Source organism: Myotis myotis, unplaced genomic scaffold (assembly GCF_014108235.1).
Source record: "Myotis myotis isolate mMyoMyo1 unplaced genomic scaffold, mMyoMyo1.p scaffold_m19_p_2, whole genome shotgun sequence".
In the NCBI taxonomy this organism is placed as follows: Eukaryota; Metazoa; Chordata; class Mammalia; order Chiroptera; family Vespertilionidae; genus Myotis; species Myotis myotis.
In genome coordinates this window covers 151,305,675-151,328,250 of record NW_023416324.1, presented here as the reverse complement: position 1 = coordinate 151,328,250, position 22,576 = coordinate 151,305,675, and the positions used below count along the sequence as shown (strand labels likewise).

Here is a 22,576-nt window from a genome sequence, read left to right as displayed (position 1 = left end):
TCACATTTAAGGAGGAAACAAATCCCTCTCATATAGGCATTTCAATATAATATTTTCATAGTTCATTTAAGCTCCCTTATGAGATAAATTGCTCTGTATCATAAATGATAAAAACAGAATCTGTGGTAACACTAAAGGAAATTAACAATAATACCTCTGGTATGTAAATTTGTTTGAAGAAGTAAGTACATGAAATCAACTATTTCCACCTGGGGTTATCCTATATAATAAAACCCTAATATGCAAATTGATTGAACAGCAGGAACTACCGGCTGCTATGATGCACACTGACCACCAGGGGGCTGATGTTCAACACAGGAGCTGCCCCCTGGTGGTCAGTGCGCTCCCACAAGGGGAGCGCCGCTGAGACAGAAGCCGGGCTCACAGCTGGTGAGCACAGCAGCGGTGGCAGGAGCCTCTCCTGCCTCCATTGCAGGTGGGTGGTAAGGAGTGAGGGGTCCCAGACTGTGAGAGGGCACAGGCCTGGCTGAGGGACCCCCCGCCCCCAGTGCACAAAATTTCGTGCACTAGGCCTCTAGTTTATGTATGAAATTCATGGTATTTTAGAGCCTCCTATCCAAGTAACATCACCATGGAGCATTGCTCCTGAGCTGGCAGCTGCTATTTAAATGGGGAAAGGAACACTGCTCAACGTCGCAGCAGGTCACCATTTCCAATGAAGAAGAGCTATCACTTCAACATACCAGTTTGAAAGTGGCAGTGGAAATGGTGGGGAAAGTGGGACAGATAGATCGGAAAAGGACATGGACATGAATAAAACTGGAACATGCTGACAGTGTGTTGAAGGAGCATAAAAGTAGGCATGCAAGAAAAGCAAGTGACTCGGAGCTTCACTGAGGGACTGAGGACACAGTTTGTTATATCTTCTTCCATTTTCTAAAAACTGGTGACCTGCGTCTTCTTGGCTCAGTTTGAGGGCTTTCTTTACACCTGAAAAGCCACGTTTAATTTGATAGTGTTGTTCAAAAACCTGACTCTGGTAACGGTGTCAGGGTTACCCCGTTAAGCTGCTTGCCTGACATGCTAGACTATGTCATGGCTTTTTCTTTGGCTTTCCCCAGAGGTATACTTGTCCTCACCTTTATTAATTAATAAGCATCACTCGATATTCTGATTCCTGTTTCTCTTTGCATGGCTTTGCCTCTAACTCGTCTTGTTCTGTCAGCTGTAGACCATGGATTCCAATTTTGCTATTTTTATGCGCTCCTCCCCCCACTTAATCTTTGCCTTAGTTTCCATTCTCGGCATAAGTCACTTTGGTTAGGGAAGCCTCCGCTATACAAAACTAAATTTAGCTTCTATCACATGACACAGCGCAGGTGTCTCAGGCCATGAGCTAGTTTGTCTGCTCCCACTCAAGGCTCCACCTCCTGGTAGATGCTTCACAGACTACCCCTGGCATGACAGAGCAGGGCATGTGGAAGAAGCAAATCCTGAAAGCAACAGAAATATTAGAGCCTTGAAAACACAGCCATAATCTCCTAGTACTTGTGGATGTGGATACATTACATGGTGTCCACTCACCTTCATTTGCCAGGAAACTCCCAGCAGCTTCTCAGATGGTTTGAACTCCTCCCCAAAAGTGGGCAAATAGTGAGCTAAGAAAGTCTATCAGCAACAGCCCTCTAAAGAAACAAAGTTCTGTAGCTTTGTCTGTGAATTATTATATATCTAAGTTTTAATGTACTGATATGGTTTAACAGATTAAAACACAATGCCTAGCTAGCCTTTTGTTCAGCAGCTGAAAGCCCCGAACCGGCTTCCGGATATACAGGAATATCCCCAAAAAGGGAACCTTCACTCTTGGTGGGGTCTAAATTTCCTAGTGCAGAGTAAGAGATTTGAAAGAGAAGCCAGTCACAGCAGATTCCAGGCTCTCCCTAGAGGGGCTCCAGTGAACTCACAGCAAGGAGACTGTGCTGGAAGTACTTCAGGCCCCTCGGAAGGTAGTTTATGATGCTCTGCTTTGTTGATTCCTCTTAAGTTTACATGGGCCTAGAAGGAATCTCTATAATAAAACAGTCCAGTGCCTCCTTCCCAAGGAGTATAGGATATATTTGGTAGAAAAGAAATCCTCTCATTTTCTCACTCAACCTGCTCAGAATAGATTTTTAAAAAAACTATCATTTTAAATAAAGTGAGGCTTGATTTAATCTGCCATCTCCCTAGCTCCCTCTAAATCCCCACATATTTCCAAATTTCTTGGGATGGTTTACTCCTTTGACCTTTCCCATCGTCTCCGCAGTTCATGGACTTCAAGAGTCTTCATAACTTCACAACTTTCAGAAACAAACAAACAAACAAAAAATAGATTCATTCTAAAACTCATGTAATACATTTGATAAGCCCAAGATTTTGGAACCTGCTTAGGGAAAGCAATAGCAGTACTTGATTTGTTGGCAAATGATAATCTAATTAAAAAGTTATCCCATACACGTTAAAGAAAACCTGCACAAACAGAGGCCGAATGTTGCATGGAAGGCCTTGCTGCAGAGAAGCCCAATGGTATCTTTCAATTGGTGCCAGCAAGTTGCAAAATGTGATCAGGGCTCACATGCAATACAGCAACCATGCCACTGTTATTCTTTCTTTATTTCTAAATATGAACGCAGTGTATATGAGTTGTAGTGGTATCCTTTATGTAACTTATCATTAATCTTAATTTTATAGGAGCTCAATAAGGAAACGACTTTTGAAGCACTGTTGTTACAAAGAGCGGGTGAAAAAGGAAAAAGAATCCTTGTTTTGGTGTCACTTACCCATCTGGCCACTGGGTGCCAGAGTAGATCTTCCTAAAGTCAGAGGTTCAGCCAGGCAGGGGATAACTAATTCATATCCGCTGTCTACCAAAGCATGAAAGGTAAGAACACCAGGCATCCCATCATTTAGGGGCCGGATGTCTTTAAAATACTTCCTCTCAACTGTCTTTTCAAAAAGAACTCAACAACTGTCTTCTTAACGCAGCCTGCACTTTCTAGGAAACAGTGGATTTTTACCTATGTTTTTAAGAGCATGGGTTTAGTTTTATTAAAGATACTTCAGGGTTCCCAAACCAAGGTCTAACCTGATTTGGATTGGGTTTTCATGGACTTGGCCTTGGTTTGGTTGAATTTAGATTTGACTTTAGATTTGGATTTAATTTGGATTGGATTTAGACTTGACTGGGATTTAGTGTGGATTTTCATGGATTTGGTTTTCATGATAGTAAAAGATTTCAGGGGTTCTCAAACCAGGTCTCACCTAAACAGCAACTAGACTAGCACATTCATATGTCCTACAGATCCAAACCACGGCAATGTCCCCAGCACTATTCTGAGCACTGCTAGTAGGAAAGCGGGTCTGGAAAAACCCAGGCATTGTTCCCGTTCCTCAACTTGAAAGCAATCACTACCCGGAACCTTCCCCAGTGCTTTCCTACTCCACTGGCTTCAATATCAATAATCTTACAGTTGTTTTTTAAATCCTTAAAATGCCCACTTAATAAGTATGACAAGCCCAAGTTATTGATACTAACCTAGAGAAAGCAGAGAGAACATGATTTGCTATCGTTCCTTTAAGCAACTGCTTTTTACATTTATTCTCTACTTCCACCTCCCTCTCCCTCTCCCTCTCTCCTCCCTCCACCCCTCTCATTCTTGGTGGTTAAAAGAAAGTATAATTATAATGTAACAGATTTTTATTGAGATTTGCTTTCCACTGCTACTCCATCTCCATTGACTGAAGGCTTGGGATTTAAAAAGCTAAATGTGATGGAGATTTTCAAATTCGGCTTCTGGAAAGTGAAGATGAGTTAGGTTTAGTAGCCTCTTCACCCTATATTCTGTTAACTTCCTTCCTTTTTTGGTTCTTTGTAGAGTGAGACTGTACCTAATGCAACTAAATTCTCCATCTGCACACACCTAATACAAAGATTAACATTAAAAGATATAATTGAAATGATATTAAAATTTATAAGAAATTCTTTACCTTCATCAACAGAATCTGAAGTGCTGCTTTTGTCCAGAGAAAGATACTCATTTTTATTCAAGTCCAGTGATTTTGGTGGTACTCTGCTTAACCTCTTTTCTGAAGTTAGTGAAGGACTCTTTTTCATCTGTTTCTCACTTTGGGCTTCCTCTTTCCCTAACTCCTAAAAGGCAAACAATCCAGTTTAAATATATATATATTATAGGCTTAGATTTCACAGAGAAGTCTTTAATGATAAGGACACTTTGAAAAATGTGCTTGTTATCTTTGCATCCTATTTCCAATTCATAGTCTATAAAACACTGGCAAATAATATATATCATTGTAAAGTCATCTTCTTAAGCAGTAACAAACAATAAATTTATGAAGAACATCATATAAATAACTCGCAGAGAGGTAACATCATGTGAATCACTTATGCAAAAGGGAAAGGGGGCAGAGGACAAAATAATGGAACATTCGGTTCTATGGGGGTGGACAAGGGAGAGGGGTAAAACCCAGCTAGTGTCCCCAGGCAATACCTGCCCCATTATCTCAAAGAAGAAAACTCACCCATCTCTCAAGACCAGTAACTAAAGGGGAAAGAGAAAGAAAATAGAGAGATAAAAGTCACATAAGAGTACAATAAGTGAGAGAGGCTTAAAAGGGAAGATTAATTTCACTGCAAACTCATAACACAGTTGTCTTTGCTGTTAAGGGATTGGGCATTAAAATATATTCAATATATGATGCTATCTATATTTTCAGGGAGTGGTTTAATAAAGATATATCATTTCTATAAAAATTAAATATTAGGCATTAAAGTATGAATGCTATTGCTACGTTGGTATTCAAGTAGAATAATGTTATAATTAGGCTTAATAAAACAGTGTAAAAAAAAATGAAGTATACAGCAAAGTACTTCCTTGCATTGTCTGTGTGTAAGCAGATGAAAGAAAGCAAATCACACAGATACAATCCTTACACTTCCTGCCCATGAGACACAGGCTCCATTGGCCACTCAGAAGGCAGAATAACTACGGGGACTCAGGACACAATTTAATAAAGGATTAGCCTATCCTAGTCAGAGGACTGATTCTTAAGAAGAGGCTACTGCTAAAATCAAGACTTAGTTTATTCGGGAGTCCCACACTGCAAAACAATATGCTATTTAGCTAACCCAGAGTGTCCGTAACAGATGCTAGGTAGAGTAAGTTTCCACACATATTTCTTCTGTTGTCACTAATTAAGATACAGCTCCTATTATAAATAATATAAATAGATATTTGTAGGAAAAGCAATAGTCACTATTTTTGAGAAGTTGGCATCTGGACAATTTATTTCTTTATATACTTTTCTAATTTCCTGAATTTTTACAGAGTATTAATTTTATAACTTAAGAAATATCTACTTTCATCTTGGAAAAATATTATTTCTGACTTTTTGTTACTTCTAATTTTGTTGGCAGTAAAAATGAAATAAAGTGACATGATATTTGTTGAAATCTGAGAATCTCACAATACTGCTCTTGAATGCAAAGGTAAAAAAAGCACTAAGCTTCTATGTTACTTGTATTCCATAACCTGAAAACATCTAAATAACATCAATGAATGTATGATCAATCTTAAAACATTACATTATTCCTCTGCATTCCATTCCCTTTCACTAGAGAAAATATGGCTTCCTTTAGGGATAAAACTAGAAGAACCAAGGGGTTAACTCTTCCAAGAGCAGCTACAGCTTATAAAGGGGGCAGCAGGAAAGACTCAAGTAAGATTGGTAGTTCTGAGAACCCAGTCCTCAAAGTCAGACTTTTGTAAAAGGATGAGGAGACTCCAAGAGATCCCCTGTCCTGTTACCTCCTGAAAATTGAGTGGTTTGGTCTTCTCAGGGAAAACGCACAGAGAAAGCAGCATCCAGAAGCCCTTCCTTGTACCAGGAGGAAGTTTCTCAGGGACTCCAGATGGGTCAGTTTTGCAAGAAACCCTCAACACAAAATCAGACCAAGAGAGATGCATGACAGGTGCCTGAAACTAGCTGATGCCTTGGTGGGCTTTCACATAAGTACAGTCTGTTTCAATGTTTTCCTAACATTTATTCACAGGAGACGCTGGGAGCTCCATGGGAGAAGGTAGAAAAGGTCCATTGCTGGCCACACACAGATTCGCCTTCAATTATCCCATCTTATGGTTACTGGACACTTAATGTGTGCCAGGGACTGCTCAAAGCACTTCCCCATATAGTAACTCATTCAATCCTTATAAATAGCCCCATGGGATGTCATTGTCCTCATCATCAAGAAGTTGAGAAAACAAAAGCAGAGGAAGGTTAAGTAATTAAGTTAACTTATTTAAAGTCATACAGCAAATGGCAGAGGTAGGATTTGCAGCCAATGCTCTGGTCCAAACCAAGCAATTCCGCTTTAGGCCCGAACTTGCAGTTCCAATCAGAATAAAAGCTCTAGGGTAGGCACAGTCTTAGCACTCAGAATGTGGTCTCTAAGCACCATTCTTCACTAAGAACTCTATAGCTGATTAGGAAAATGGCTGATATTAAGTCTGGGACCGAAATTATACAAAATGTGCCTGGGACATGTTCTTGTACCAGAAAGAAAGGAAACCATCAGAAATCACCCATCATTTAAAAAGGACAAAGGAGCCAATCTGAAGGGACTCAGAAGGGACAAACTGAGTATTGAAAGTAATAATGACTCCAAGTGATAGAAGCTCATGGAAAAAGCAATGGGCTTATAACGATGCTTGAGAAAAATTAAGGGAGGAACTAACTAACTCAAAAGCCAGGGGTTAGCTGGATGTGCCTGCTTTAGCCGTCAGCTTAAGAAGCGGCTCCTGTTATGCAAGCACGCTGCTCAGGGCGCTCATCCCCCTTCAGAACAGACTACCACACACTCTACCTACTCTGGGGAAAATTCTGCTATGACTTGCTCCGTCTTATTATATTTTTTAAGTATATTTCCATTGATTTCAGAGAGGAAAAGAGAGGGAGAGAGAGACAGAAACATCAATGATGACAGAGAATCATTGACTGGCTGCCTCCTACACACCCTCCATTGGAGATCAAGCCTGCAATCTGGGCAAGTGCCCTGACCAGCAATCAAATAATGACCTCCTGGTACATGGGTCAACACCCAACCACTGAGACACACTGGCCGGACCATCTTATTATATTTTTAGTGATGTCTACCCCCTCTTAGACTGGTGCTCTGTCTGACAGCTCTGCACCATATCCAGCTCTGAACAGAACCACGTATGTATACAACCTCTGCTACTTACACACTTAACACTCCTAAAACAAAGGAGCAACCTGACATCTTAAGTTTTAAATATTTTGTATACTGTATTTTCATTTTACTTTATATCATGATTAACACATGGCAGCATCAAATATATTTTTAAAGAGGTATCACACACTAACCGCTTTTGATAGAGTTCCATCGATTGACTCTGTTTCTGAAGCCCGATTAATTGATTCAGGGATAAAACTGATTGACTTGGATAATTTTTCATCTCTCTCCCCACAGTCATCCAAGTTGCTTCTTCCAGGACTTCTGTAAGAAACACATACATCATTATGGAAATATACACAAGGTCACTGCCACACAGATATGTGATTTTGGCTCCTCTCTGAGGGCCTTTTCTATTATAAAGCACTTTGAAAAAAATGGTTTTTGTAATGTAACAAATAAGCCTCTATTTATAACACAGCTATCTTCTTAAATCACATGCAAATTGGCTTTATATCTGAAAATAAGATAATGCTCACGTGAGATTTTATAAATTTCAGAAACCATTAAAAAATTAACCAAGTATAGGTGGCCGTAACAGCAATAAAATAATTAGTGCTTGTTTGCATGTCAGTTGTGAGCAACCACAAAGCTCCAAAAGATACACGGTGGATGCCAGTCAGCACCAGAGGCAGTGTGATATCCTGCCTTCTGATTCAGTCCCTGAGATGGTGGATCCTCCCCAGCAGTGGAAGCTCCTGAGGTCTGAGCCCAGAGCCCATTAATCCATATCCCCTTCTTGCTCGTCTTATTCCTAAGAACAAGGTTTAAGGAGCAGCTTTCAAATGGTCACCGGGACAAGACTACACTAAATGTCCTGGGACCTGCTTTTCCTCTCTCAGGGAACCAAGAGAAAGGGAAGTCTATTAAATACAAAAGGCACACAACGGATCTAATCTCCAGCACTCAACCTTACTGAGAAATTATTACTCCCATGTAATCATTGTATAGACTTAAAGCTCTTCTAAAATAAACAGCCTGACCTGTGAAGCCATATTATCCTGAGGAAGGAACAGAAATGCCAAAGGGCCTCTAAACTCTATTCTCCTCCATCCAAATAACACTGAGGTCTGCTACCAAGTCACCTTTGGTCCCGCAAAATGGCTGGGCTCTAAGGGAACTGAGCAAGAAAAAATGGCTCCTTGAGACTAGCCCATCACCTGAGTGTCTGAACTTCAGGATTTTAAGAATGGAGTTGAGTTGTGAAATATAGAAAAAAGGAGAATGGAGAGTGAAGGAGAGGTTGAAAATGAAGAGAAAGAAGATGGAAAAGCTGAGGAAATAAACATTTGAGACAGATATGCTTCTTTCAGAGACTGGAAGAATGGGAAAAGGAGCAGAAAAGGGAATGAGGATCCTGCCACATCTTTCTCAGAAAGCACTCAATCACCAAGAAAACAGCAACTTTTCTGCTGACTTCAAGAACTTGCACCTTAGAGTGTATATAGCAGTTAGTCAAAAATTATTTATTCTTTCTTTCTTCAAAGACCATAAATGTTTTGAGTTGTCAGGGACCTTGGAGATCATCTAGTTTAACTGCCCCACTTCACAGATGAAAAAATTGAGGATCAGAAAAGCTAAGTGATTTGCTTGAGGTTGCTCAACTACTTGGTGGCAGGTCCAGAGTAGGATCCAGATCTTCTTTACCGCCATCCAAGGCTCTTTCCATTGTTATCAATTGCTTTTCTACCCAACTCCAGTACCTGAAAGAAGCTAATTAACTTGACAAGGAGAGCAGTACAATAGAAAAATTTACTTTTTTTTTTCGAATTAAAGAGTCACATTTATTGCAATCCGGGACTATGAGGGGCCATTCCTCAAGTCTCATAGTAGTAAGATGGTCGCAAACACTTATATAGGCAAAGATCACAAAGGTATTGATTACATCCAAGGTTTGGAATGAGGAACCTGGTTTGCAAAAAGCAGTTTACAGAAGCAGAAGCAGCATGTTATCTAAATTTCAGTTGGGTCTCTGGATCACTGAATTGACAGAAGCACATTATCTAGAGCCCTTGGGTCTGGAATGAGGAACCTGGTCAGACTTAAGCATGTTACCTAAATTACAGTTTTTGGGTCTCCGGAACACTGAGTCAACAGGGACACGTTAACTGGAGCCAAAAAAAAAAAAAATTTAACATTACAGAAAACTAATAAAACATGCATGTGTAACCATGTAAAAAAAGACTGTAAAATATTTATGCTTAACTGAAACCCTATAAATAGGATCAGCATGACTAGAACCCTAGATGGAGTGAAAATCAAGGCTTTGGAAAGATTTCCATTTTAAGATTTATTTGCTATAGAATTTTTAAAATAACAGTTCTATTGTTGTAATTCACTTACCATAAAATGTACCATATTTAAAATCATACAATACAGTGGTTTATCTAATTTTAGAGCATTTTCATCACTCCAAAAAGAAACCTTGTACCCATCAGAGTCACTCCCATTTTCCCTTCCTTCCAGCCCCTGGCAACTACTAATCTACTTTCTGTCTCTATGGATTTAATTATTCTAGGCTCAATTTCATATAAATGGAATCATACAGTATGGTCATTTGTGACTGGTTTCTTTCACTTAACATAATGTTTGCTTTAGAATTTTAATGTATTATACTCAGTTGTTTTTATTGCTATGACCGCAATTATCATTACACAAAATGCATTTTTACTTCTACAAGTTAATAAAAATGCCCACTCTTCCAAATGAATTCCCATCAGTCAAAAATAATCTCTCTCTACTCTGAATTTCTTTATCACATTATCTATTACTCCTCTTGGCCCTTACCATTTTCAACCTTGTGTTATAATTATTTGCATTCCCCACAGTACTGTAAGCTCCCCTACGTAATGCATTCTATATTTGTTGAGTGTCAACTACATCTCAAGCACTATATTAGGTTATCCTTTTTTTTTTTTATGCTAGGTTATCCTTGAGGAAAAGTTGTGGTTATCTTTGTATCCCTCAAAGTACCTACCAGTTAATTTACTTTCTTGTTACCTATAAGCACAGAGATTTCACTAAGTACTTCTCCAGATTCTTTTTTTTTTTTCTTCTCCAGATTCTTAATAAAAAAGTTTACTAAAATCATACTTTAAGCAAATCCTAGGTGACATAGTTACAAAGACATATTTCCTTGTATGTTTTGTATTTGCTTACCAATTTAGTAAACAATTCACTGTCCTCACCACTCATTCCATTCTACTAGAGGACGAAGGCAAATTTCACCCAGGGCAAGTAAACAGAAATTCTGAATTAGTAAAGTTTAAAATAATTCCGCTTTGATTAATGATTAAGAAATCTTGACATTTCAAAACATTGCTGTACCTTGGCTGCACATTATCCTCCATCGACACGGACAAGTTTTCCATCTCTTCAGCATTTAAGCCTAGCTCAGCTCCATAGTTCTGCTGGAGCAGCTGCCAGAATTCCTGTCTGGTCAAGCTCTAAAAGGACAGAAAAATTACACTGCATATCGGAAAATGTAAGATAGTGTAATATAGTGATTCAAACATGAATTCTGAAGTCAAAATGACCTGATGTGCAGCTACTAGATGTATGACTTTGGTAGTTTTTGACCTTTATAGATGTCAGTTTTCTGTTTCTATAAAAAATATGGGTTAACAGAATTTATCTGGCAGAGGCGATACTGGGAATAAATAAAGTAACAATTTTAAAGTATGTAATACAATCGCTACTGTAAATGGAAAGATGTTTGAAATTTTCTTTTTAGAGAACAATGTGTCCATGGTTTCTGGCAATTACTAACCTGCAGCTTAAATGCTGCAATCCAACCAGTCTACCAGGACCCTGGGTTGCCATTCAGAGTTCTAACCATTGAACAGAACCCATCCTCTTAACCCATAATATATCCACTTTAAAAACCTCACGTAGCAGTAGACTTTAAATGATATCCTCCTAAAACACAAAATGCAATAGGTTGGCATTAAGAATATTTTGTTTGATTTATTTATAATCAAGCCCAGCTCATTCTTTCTTTAACACATATCAGTGTTAAAATCATCTAATACAAAAAAACTCACATTACACAGTAAGACAAAAACAATAACAGTGTGATAACCAATGGTCTCATTTCTAGAAACATTACTGATGGTAATCACATGATTAAGCAAGGGAGAAGGAGGCAGCATAATACTTGAAGCAACCGTTGGCAAGATTCTTTCTCTCATCCATTCAACAGGTAATTACTTAGAAGTTATCAAATGTGTACCCCTGCACTAGATGCTAAGGAGGATAAAATGATCTCAAACAACTTACGGTATAGTTGAAGAAACACAGAAGACTTTTAAGTAAATTAAATATGACAAACTATCTATAATAATAAAAGTGTAATATGCTAATTAGACCGGACATCCTTCTGGACAAAGTCAGGGCTGCGAGGGAAGCCCGGGTCCCAGGTGCCAGAGGGAAGCCGGTGCTGGCAGCCAGGGGAAGGAAGGCCTACTCTTGCACAAATTTTGCCCATCAGGCCTCTAGTAATGTTAATATGTACTTAACACTGTAGTAAATACTACGTGGGTTGGGTGCTCAGACAAGAGAAGGGTCTTCAGCTGAGCTGAGAAAAGAACATGAAGAGAGAAAATGGAGAAATGAGAAAACTCTTGGCAAGGAAAACCAACATACAAATATATAACTAATACATGAAGAACCAAAGTAATATCCGTTAATAGTTTATCAGCCCAAGTGGAATAAAAATTTTAAGTTGGGAAAAGTAGGAATAAGTATATTTTTAATGGGTCCAAAACATACAGATGCCTTGAATTCCTCCCAGATATTCCCTATGACAAATACCACTTGCTTTTTTTTTTTTTTTTTTCTTTCTCCTTGTTTCTTCTTTCTGTCTAGAAGCTATGGTATCTTTGTTTGTTACGTTACACTGGATAACCTTCATTACATTCCGTGGAACCTCAAAGAAATTAAGAACAAAATTTCTGCACTTTAGACCGATAGTTCCCAATTTGCCGTGCCCAGACTACTAGGATTCCACAAGAGTAGTTGATGAAAATTAGAAAATATTATCAATATTTAAAAAGTCAAAAATATCCAAACGGTTACCTACAATGAAATTATTCAAGCTAAGTAAAATGTCAGGCCTCTTTGGGGCTGAATTATATTAATCTAAAGTGGTTATGTCAGATATAATAAACTCTCATTGGAAATAATGTATGACTAATAAAGAATAATGTTCTAACATTTTATTATTTAATATACACCATTTATTTGGTGAATAAAAAGTCTTTTGAAGTATAGTGTCCATTAAAAAAAATTAAAAGGATCACTGGTGGTAGAGAAAGTTAAGGAACCACTGTCCTTGATCTTAAAAGTACCCCACACATTTTTTTTTTTTTACTTCCACTCCAGAAGAGCCATTTTTTACTTTTTTTTCGCAACAGCAGTTAGTTCATATTAAAACTTAGCCCATTCGTCTAAAGACATTATCTTTGAAATACTTTTAGTGTCATAAATAGATGGTTAACATTATAAAGAGAAACAAGCAATATTTCAATATAGTACTTATGGAATATTAACCTTTTATAAAAACTCTTCTGAAATAAGAGATATTAAATGACACCAAAAGAGTTTAAAGCAAGTAATAAACAAATAATAAATATTCAGCTTCCTAAGAGTGAAAGTAATAAAACTTATAAGTAAAATGTTAACAACAAAAATTCAATTTTATTTGACTACATAAATAAATGATTTTAATATATTATCAAATACTATCAGGAAGTTAATAGCAGGGTAATTTGTAATTTAAGTATGTTTTTAATCTATTAATTTTAAAAATATGTATATATAAAAGGTTAATGGAAAACAAAACAGAACTCACAACTCACTAGCTTATAGACTTGCTAATTTGTTAAAAATGACACTTTCTTCAAAGTTGACCAGAAGTCACAAAAATATGGTGATTGAAACATTCCGGACATTCAAACATTCAAACATACTTCCTACCGAGATTCATGGTTATTTCATTAATCAGCAGCAGAATTAAGGTTGAGTAACCTCAAAACACAACATCAATTTTAAACAAAGGCTGACCACCTACCTGCAAACAACGGAGTCTCCCGGTTCAGCTGCAGAGTAAGTACTTTAACAAAATAACATGAACCAAGCAGTAACCAGATAAGGCTCAAAAGTCAGGAGATCAATTTCTGGACCAGAAACCTTTGTATTCTAAGTACGCTGCAAAGTCTTTCTCCCACAGCAGAGTTCCAAATATTTAATGACAACCATGTAAAATCACTGCCTCAATCTTCTAGCTTTGTTATGAGAAGCTTTTCCTTAAAAAGACAAGTTGTATTGTAGTTTAAAGCACATTATTTGTCACTTCCTGGTTTGTAGTATGAGCATTCTTTCCAAGTGGCAGGTCAGAATGCAGAATTGGAAGTTATACCTCACTCTACAGGTTCCTAAGCCACGCCTACTAGAAGAGATAGGTAAACAGTGTTTCATTAAAGGGGCAGATCCCTATTTCTTCAGATTAGGAACAATACAATGCAAATGAAGCTATCTTACTTATTACTCAATTATGTAAAATGCCTGTTGCAATGTTATTGTAATCTCATTTTAAAAATTAAATATATTAAGGGTTAACTTTTCTTCTCCATGCTAATGCTTTCTATTTAGTTCTGGCAATGTCATTACTTCATGTACCACTTCTTCAGTACTGATGTAGTGGCCCCATCAGACTCCTGCATTAACCCTTCACAGTTATCAAAGATTGAGTCTCCTGAGTAACAGAAATGCAATGTCAGGAAATAGCAGGAAGAGTGAGCTATCAAATGGAGCAATTCTAATGAGCACACAGCACATCTTTCATCACTGAAAAGTTTACATCTTGATCACTCAACAATTCTTTCCTTTAAAAATATTCTTTACTTTATTCAAAATAATTTCCTGTCAAGGACCTGGACTATAATAAACACTATAGAGAGTCTCATCTAATAATTCCAATTTATTTCCCAGAAGAAAATTTTTCTTCTAAATGAAAAATCAAAGCTTGCCCTAATTTCTACCTAGTTGCTCCATTTAATTTAGTAAGGTGCATGGCACGACAAATGCTACTTGATGAACTGAAAAGATCTACTTTTTTATGGGGGAGGCGGGTGCTAAAACCTAATCATTTTATACAATAGCAGAATGACGGACCAGAGAGACAGTGGAGAATAGCACTCGCTCAAGCTAAAGAAAGCACACAGGGGCAGGGTCGTGGGACTAGCTTCCACTGTCTAAAACCCAGGGCATGGGACATACTATGGTAGTTCTCCTTGGCTGAAACTGTAGACAGATACCCTTATTCTACTAGTGCTATGGTAACCAATCAGCTATGAGAAAATGTATATTAACTATACTGTAAATGATCTGTATATATTTTTACTAAATATAAAAGTTCTTATAGTAAACCACTGGTATATAGAGCAGAATTAAATATAGAGTAACCGTAAGAGGGAAAATAGAGCCTAAGACTGAGCCTCAAGAAAGCCTGGCATGCAAAGGCTGAGTAGAAGAGGAGTGGCCAGCAAAAAATAAAATAAATTAAAAAAAATGAAATACCAGAAAGGGAAGAGGAAGTTCCAGAAGGAATGTCTTAGAAATCAAGGAAAGAAGGTGTGCAAAATAGAGGGAATGTGCAATGGTGTGAGATGGTGAGATGCTACTGAAAGATCGAGGAAGATAAGCACATGACTGGCAATGCAGAGGAGTGGAGCAGCCTGGCAAGCCAGTTCACCATGACTAACACTGAGGATGCGGGAAAAGGGGGAAAAATCAGAGAAGAGTCAGTGGGAAAGGGGGAAGCAGCCACCTCGTGAAGAGTCTCATATGCCATGCTAAAGAATATGGGGTTTACACTGTCAAAAAAGCCACTTACTCGTTTCACACAGAAAAGTAACAAGTTCAGAATTGTATTTTTAAAAGATACACTTTTTATAGGTATTTATCCAAAGAATATAAAAACACTAATTCAAAAAGATATACAGTATGTACCCCTGTATTCATTGAAGTAACCTAAGTGTCCCGCGACAGATGAATAGATGCCAGAGGCCCGGTGCACCCTCTCCAATCCGGGACCCCTCGGAGGATGTCCAACTGCCTATCAAATCCGGAACGCTAGCTCCTAACCACTCGCCGGCCTGCCTGCCTGATTGCCCCAACCCCTCTGCCTGCCTGCCTGATTGCCCCTACACACCTCTGCCTGCCTGCCTGATTGCCCCTAACTGCTCCCCTGCTGGCCTGATTGCCCCTAACCGCCTCTGCCTCACCCCACACCTGGGACCCAGGGTTCCCCCCTCCTGCCAGTCACAGGCACCCAGGACCTGGGCTTCCCTCCCTCTTGCCAGCCGCAGGCACCCAGGACCTGGGCCAGCTTTGCCAGGGCCAGTCACAGCCATAAGAGACTGCAGGCTTCTCCACCTCCCCCTGCTCCTGAGGGAAGATTGGGGCCAGCAGCCACCTCTTGCACCCGCTGCCAGTGCCCAGCGGTGGTCCCAAAAGCTCAGCGCCATCAGCGGGTGTGAGTGGCTGCTGGCTCTGATCGCCCCTGAAGATTTCTCCACCTCCCCCTGCTCCTGAGGGGTGATTGGGGCAGCAGCTGCCGCTAGCATCCGCGGATGGCACTGGCCCCACTCACACCTGCTGACGGCCACTCACACCTGCTGCTGGCACTGTCAGAGAGTAGGAGCGGCGGTGGAGGGAGCAGGGCTGCTGGCAAACAGGGGACCAGGGGCCGCGGTGGGAGGAGCCCAGCAGGGGTGCAAAGGATGGGCCAAGACCCACCCCTGTGCCTACCGCAGCCTCGCAGCCCACAGTTCCTTTCAAGGTGCACGAATTTGTGCACTGGGACCCTAGTAGAGATATAAAATTATGTCGTTGTACACCTGAAATTTATGTAATATTACTGAGCAATGTTACCGCAATAGAATGAATTTATTAAATATACACTTTTAAAGCTACTACTACTTTGGTAACAACTTAAAAGGACAGATTCGTGTGTTAAAAAGTGGTAGGAAACTATTGCAATGGTTCAAGCTAAAAAAGATGAGGGCTTTGGTGACCAGTATGACATGGCTGTCAAAGAAGGGATAAGAAACAAGGGTACATCCAGGTTCCCGGCTTGGGTGACTAGATAGGAGACATATTCACCAACGAAGGGAAAATGGATGGAGTTCTGCAAACCAAGAAAGTAAAAAAGAGGGAACAATACAAGAATACAAATACTTCTACACTGCCAGGTTATTATATGGAAAATGTGGCTAAAATAGCAATTTAACATGTATTTTCCCCAGGTAGGTTTGAATGTTGCACTTCTGGATTTCCAGGTAACCCCCCAAGAAGTCATCACTGGTACGGGCATAAGGAAGATTAAAGGGATTTGACAAGGTTGAGGGGTCTGAGGAGACAGCTGGATGACACTTCCAAAAGGTCTCCAAAGGTGACATTAATTTTGCCGACTGACCACTATTTGGAGAATGGCCTCAGCACTGCCAATGTCCTAGAATTGCACTCAGAGTAGCTTCCTTAAGCCACACTCACAAACTGTATAAACTCACTCAGTGGTAAATACACTAACGCATAGTAGAGGAACAGTCCTTCCTAGTCATGAAAAATCTTTCACTCCACGTCATTCACCCAGGGCGCCTGAATATCTTGGAAGTCAGAGATTAGCAATCAGAACTTTGCATGATAAGCAGAGGACCAGAGTAAAGGTAGACAGTTTTAAGGGACAATTGCTTTCACATTGGTGGCACCCAATGATTCATCTCTCCAGTGATCAAAGTCTGCCTCTGTGACTACTTTTCTGTCCTAACTCCTAAATTCTTGGCCTAAGTCTGGCCAAGCCTTCTCAGACATAGTTTTTCTTTATACTACTAAAATCAATCAACTCTTTAAATTCTCTCTTTTTTTTTTTTTGCCAACACACCTGAGGAATGCTAGTAATTCCCAAAATAGAAGCTGGAGTGGCATGTATCAGAATTTGAAGAAGGTGGGTCTGTATACATTAAAAAGGCTTCCCTCATCACCTCATCCCTAATTCTGACACATGTCCCCTCTGTCCTTAGGGAGTGACTCTGAAAGCCACTCTCTCCCTTTAAGCCTTAGAATTAAAAATGAGTGCATATTTCTGCTCTGTGAGACTCTAAATTTAAATATTCACTCTCAAAATGTACTCTCAAATTTCCAGGTAGCTCCCATGTACTGGCAAGAGAGGCCACTATTATCTGAGAGAGAGAAAAAATAGTGCAAAAAGAACATTTTGATTTTCTACACATCCTTCCTATATTATTAGTATCAGTAAATCCTAAATCCAATAATAATACCACTAGGAACATGAATGGAGTCATACTAAGGACTGAGCTTTAACCCCCCCCCCCAAAAAAAAAAACTTTTACATTTTAAGCCTTGTTAAAACTAGTAACTTTATGTTGTATATACATCCTATTTTCTTGTAATTCAAGTATGTAGAAAATAAGATTTCTTTGGCAATTGAGGATAGTTTAGTGTTTCATGATAATCATTTGTTCTCATGGAACATATAGGTTTAAGAAATTGAGTTAAATGAACAATAAGCTTAGGGTATACCCTCAATGTTGTTTCTGCAACTAAATTCCTGTCTGTTTTCTCCCCATCTTTTGCCTTTTGCTTGAGCAGAGAATTGAAAATGTCTTAAGTGAAATGATTATCTGGAATCTAAGTCATTGAGATTTCACTAAACTGAGTCACTCAAAAACTATTTATTGAGCACTGGTTATGTGTAATATAACCCTATAACTTATTGTCCAAACTGGCACACTTCTGAGAATAAAAGGAGCCCTACTGACATTTACATTGACAGAGGCTTAAACCCAGACAGTCCCAAACTGCACTGGGTAAACCGAACTGTGTGCCAAACCAGCTATGCAGTGAACACTGAACTTGTCACTGGACATACACAGATCTGGTCCTTACCCTCAGGGTTATTTGTTGTGAAGCAAAAAGAAAAAAAAACTGGAACAAAGTATTATCATTGTAATCTTCTATATATATAAAGAGCCAGGGGCCATCACAACCAAACAGACAACCAAACAGGCTGAGTGGGGCGACCAGGCCAGCAGGGGAGTTAGTGAGGGATGACCAAACGACTGAGCAGCAGGCTGGGTGGGGCGACCAGGCCAGCAGAGGGAAGCAGTTTGGAATGACCAAGTCAGCAGGGGGGGTCGTGAGGGGCAACCAAGCCAGCGGTGGGGTGGGGGGGGCAGTTGGGGTCGACCAGGCCAGCGGGGTGGGGGTGGGGCAGTTGGAGGTGACCAGGCCAGCAGAGGGGGGCAGTGAGGGGCGACCAGGCTGGCAGCGGGGCAGTTAGGGGCAACCAGACCAGCAGAGAGGGGCTATTGGGGGTGACCAGGCTGGGGGGGGGGGGCAGTAAGGGGCAACCATGCTGGCAGGGTGAGCAGTTAGGGGCAACCAGGCTAGCAGGCAGAGGTGGTTAGGGTTGATCAGGCTAGCAGGGGGGGACGTAGGGGCGATCAGGCAGTCAGGCAGGTGAGCAGTTGGGAGCCAGCAGCCCCGTATTGTGAGAGGGATGTCCAACTGCCGGTTTAGGCCCGATCCTGAGGGTCCCAGATTGCAGAGGGTGCAGGCTGGGCTGAGGGGACCCCCCCAAGCACGAATTTCGTGCACCAGGCCTCTAGTGAGTGTTATGAAGGAGAAGTCCAAGATGAGAAAGGAAGGTGAAAGAATGGACCTGACTTCAGTTTTACTAATGAGTTTCCGTTAGAAGTCAGGGTGGGGAAGAATCAGGCAGAAAGGTTATGTTTGAAGACCTAGTACCCGGAGGGGACAGGGGGCGGGGGGGCAGAACACTGAAGAACAGGGAAGGTGCACTGAGATGAGGTTGGAGTGGCAGGCTGATCCCTATACAAAATTTTAGATTTTTATTCCAAGGGAAATGGGTATTAAGCAGAAAGCTAATATTAGCAGGTATACATTGTTAAAAATGTATTTTTATTGATTTCAGGAAGGAAGGAAGAGTGAGAGAGAGAGAGAAACATTCATGATATGAGAGAATCATTGATTGGCTGCCTCCTGCATACCCCACACTGGGGATCGAGCCCACAACCCGGGCATGTGCCCTTAACAAGAATTGAACCGTGACCTCCTGGTTCATAGGTTGACATTCAACCACTGAGGCACATTGGCCAGGCCAGTATACATAGAAAAATGTATGGTCAAAAACCTGTTTCTGTAAAAAAGCCCAGCCAGTATGGATTAATGATTGTCTTTCATCATTGATGTTTCTCTCTCTCTCTCTCTCTCTCTCTCTCTCTCTCTCTCTCTCTCTCTTTCTCCCTCCCTCCCTCCCTATCTGTTCCTCTCTGAAATCAATAATATATATATATATATATTTTAATCCTATATAATAAAAGGCTAATATGCAAATAGACTGAACGGTGGAACAACCGAACTACCGGTTGCTATGACATGCACTGACCACCACGGGGCATGTGAGGAACATGGTGGGCATTGGCCATGGTGGGATGGTAGAGCAGATGAGTGGGGGTGCCAGACCAAGGCGGGACACTGGTCGCTATCATCAGGCTGAGCCTCTGGTGGTTACTGAAAATTTTTTGCTCCCATGCACCGCAGTCCCACCTAGCACTCGCACCCACTGCCAGCATCAGCCCCACTCACACCCACTGCTGGTGCCTGGCGCCAGCCCGATCACTTGGTGCCATTAGCAGGTGTGAGCGGTGGCTGCTAGCCCAATCACCCCTGAGGGCTTCTTCACCTCTCCCTGCTCCTGAGGGGTGATCAGGGGTGATCAGGGCCACTCGCATCCACTGATGGCACCAGCCCCATTCACACCCGCTGCTGGTGCCGGCCCCAACTGCTCTGTGCAGTCAGCGAGTGTGAGCAGGGGCTGCTAGCAGACAGGGGCCTGGGGACGTGGTAGGAGGGGACAGGCGGGGGCATGGAGGATGGGCCAAGACCCGCCCCTGTGCCCACCACAGTTTCGTGAATCACAGTATCTTTCAAGGTGCACGAATTCATGCACTGGGTCCCTAGTAAAAAAAATAAAAGGACTTATAGTAAATATTTTCAGCTCTGTGGGCTATTGGGTCTCTGTTGCAACTACTCAGCTCTGCTGTTGTAGTGTGAAAGCAGCCACAGACAATACACAAATGAATGAGCGTGGCTGTGTTTCTAATAAAATTTTATTATTGGACACTGAAATTTGAATTTTATATAGTTATGTTGAAGTACGGTAGCAATCATCTCAGATAGAAACTATAGTTTAACTTTAACCCTGCTGTTTGGCTTCTGTACTTATTTGCTTTGTTTAACAATAGAAGTTATTTTGATTATCTGAATTATATAAATCATCCCATTTGATTAAATACCCTATTGATTATAATGTGAAATCCCATTGGTTGTGGTCATATTGGTCTTAGAAAGCACATTTTTCCTTTACCTGGGAAGGACAGCACGATTATCCCAAGGTCAGAGGGCTCCAGTTAACGTGTCCCTGTTGACTCAGTGTTCCGGAGACCCAGAAACTGTAATTTAGGTAACATGCTTAAGTCTGACCAGGTTCCTCATTCCAGACCCGAGGGCTCTAGATAATGTGTTTCTGTCAATTCAGTGATCCAGAGACCCAACTGAAATTTAGATAACATGCTGCTTCTGCTTCTGTAAACTGCTTTTTGCAAATCAGGTTCCTCATTCCAAACCTTGGATGTAATCAATATCTTTGTGATCTTTGCCTATATAAGTCTGGTTTTGCAACCATCTTACTACTATGAGACTTGGGGAATGGCCCCTCATAGTCCCAAATTGCAATAAATGTGACTCTTTAATTCAACTTCTTGAGGCGTCCTTCTGTGATAGTATCCTTGTATCCTTCTTTTGATTTAAAAAACACATTAAAAATGTAAATTCAGCCCTAGATGGTTTGGCTCAGTGGATACAGTGTTGGCCTGCGTACTGAAGGGTCCTGGGTTCGGTTTCAATGTAAAATCATTCCTACTTTGCAAACCATACAAAGACAGGTGGCAAGACATTGGCTCTGGTACAGAACATAGAGGTGGGACATGGTTTACACTAAACAAAATAGATGAGATGGGGTGGAGAAGGGTCTAGAGCAGTGATTGGCAAAATGCGGTTCGCGAACCACATGCGGCTCTTTGGCCCCTTGAGTGTGGCTCTTCCACAAAATATCACGTGCAGGCACACAGGTACAGTGCAATTGAAACTTCGTGGCCCATTCGCAGAAGTCGGTATTTTGTGGAAGAGCCACACTCAAGGGACCAAAGAGCCGCATGTGGCTTGTGAGCCACAGTCTGCCGACCACTGGTCTAGAGACTTCTCTTAAACTATGGTTGCACAGTTCTTTACAAAAGAGAAAATATCAATTGTTTGTATCCAAGACTGGAGCAGCCACTATCCTCTGGCGTCACAAATCTGATATTCAGTGTCTAGTAAACGGGTGATAAACTTAAAGGCTGTGAACTGAGCTTAAGTGCTATAAATTACTGCTTGAAAGATCACAGTGACAGTTTAAACACATCTACTAATGTTAAGCTAATTAATTCAGATATCTGAAATAAACTATCCTTCCTGAAGCAATGCATCAGTGGAACCTTATGAATAAAAAAAGGCATCTTTAAAAGCATTCTCTTTCAAATGCCCCATATTTGCCTCCAGCTTTTCCCCCTATTGTGGATGCATTTTATTGGAGAAATACACACAATAAAATATGTTAAAAAAAATTCCAATTAAGACAGTTTTAAAACTGAGATCTCACCTTCAGTTTTTATTAAGTTCTGTATATATTTAACATATTCATTTTTGTTCGTATGGGGCAGAAATGGTCACCATTCTGTTTATTATAACGAGAGTATAGTGTCCCATAAAAATAGTTGCATGTTTAGTGTTAAAGATAACCAAAATATGCAAAGATTTGAAAGTACAAACGGTGATACTCCTCAGGTACACATCAAGAACACAGCTGCGGTGTCAGGATTTTCAAAGAGGGTTATATTTGCCTCCGAGCCAGTCGATGCAAGATTGCTCAGCTATGGTGCCCTCAGAATTAGCCTGGAATTCCCTTTCTCCCACTTCAAGAACTTACTGCTCTTATATATATATATACTAGAGGCCTGGTGCACAAAAATTTGTGCACTCGGGGGGAGGAGGGGGTCCCTCAGCCCGGGCTGTGCCCTCTCGCAGTCTGGAACCCCTCGGGAGATAACGACCTGCTGGCTTAGGCCTGCTCCCGGGTGGCAGAGGGCAGGCCCAATCTCTAGG

At 40.7% G+C, this 22,576-nt stretch overlaps 1 protein-coding gene across 3 annotated transcripts in view; it reads right to left on the bottom strand.

Annotated features, from left to right (window-relative positions):
* GRAMD1C (GRAM domain containing 1C) overlaps positions 1-22,576 on the bottom strand; it is an 84,563-nt gene that overhangs the window by 24,286 nt on the left and 37,701 nt on the right. For 2 of the 3 annotated variants that reach the window (XM_036350267.1, XM_036350270.1), the window contains exons 7-10: positions 10,598-10,716; positions 7,402-7,534; positions 3,988-4,150; positions 2,781-2,864 (exon numbers count right to left, since the gene is read on the bottom strand). In XM_036350267.1, coding sequence (XP_036206160.1) covers positions 2,781-2,864; positions 3,988-4,150; positions 7,402-7,534; positions 10,598-10,716 — 499 coding nt within the window. The remainder of the gene's footprint in view (positions 1-2,780; positions 2,865-3,987; positions 4,151-7,401; positions 7,535-10,597; positions 10,717-22,576) is intronic. The other variant, XM_036350269.1, reaches the window with a different exon arrangement.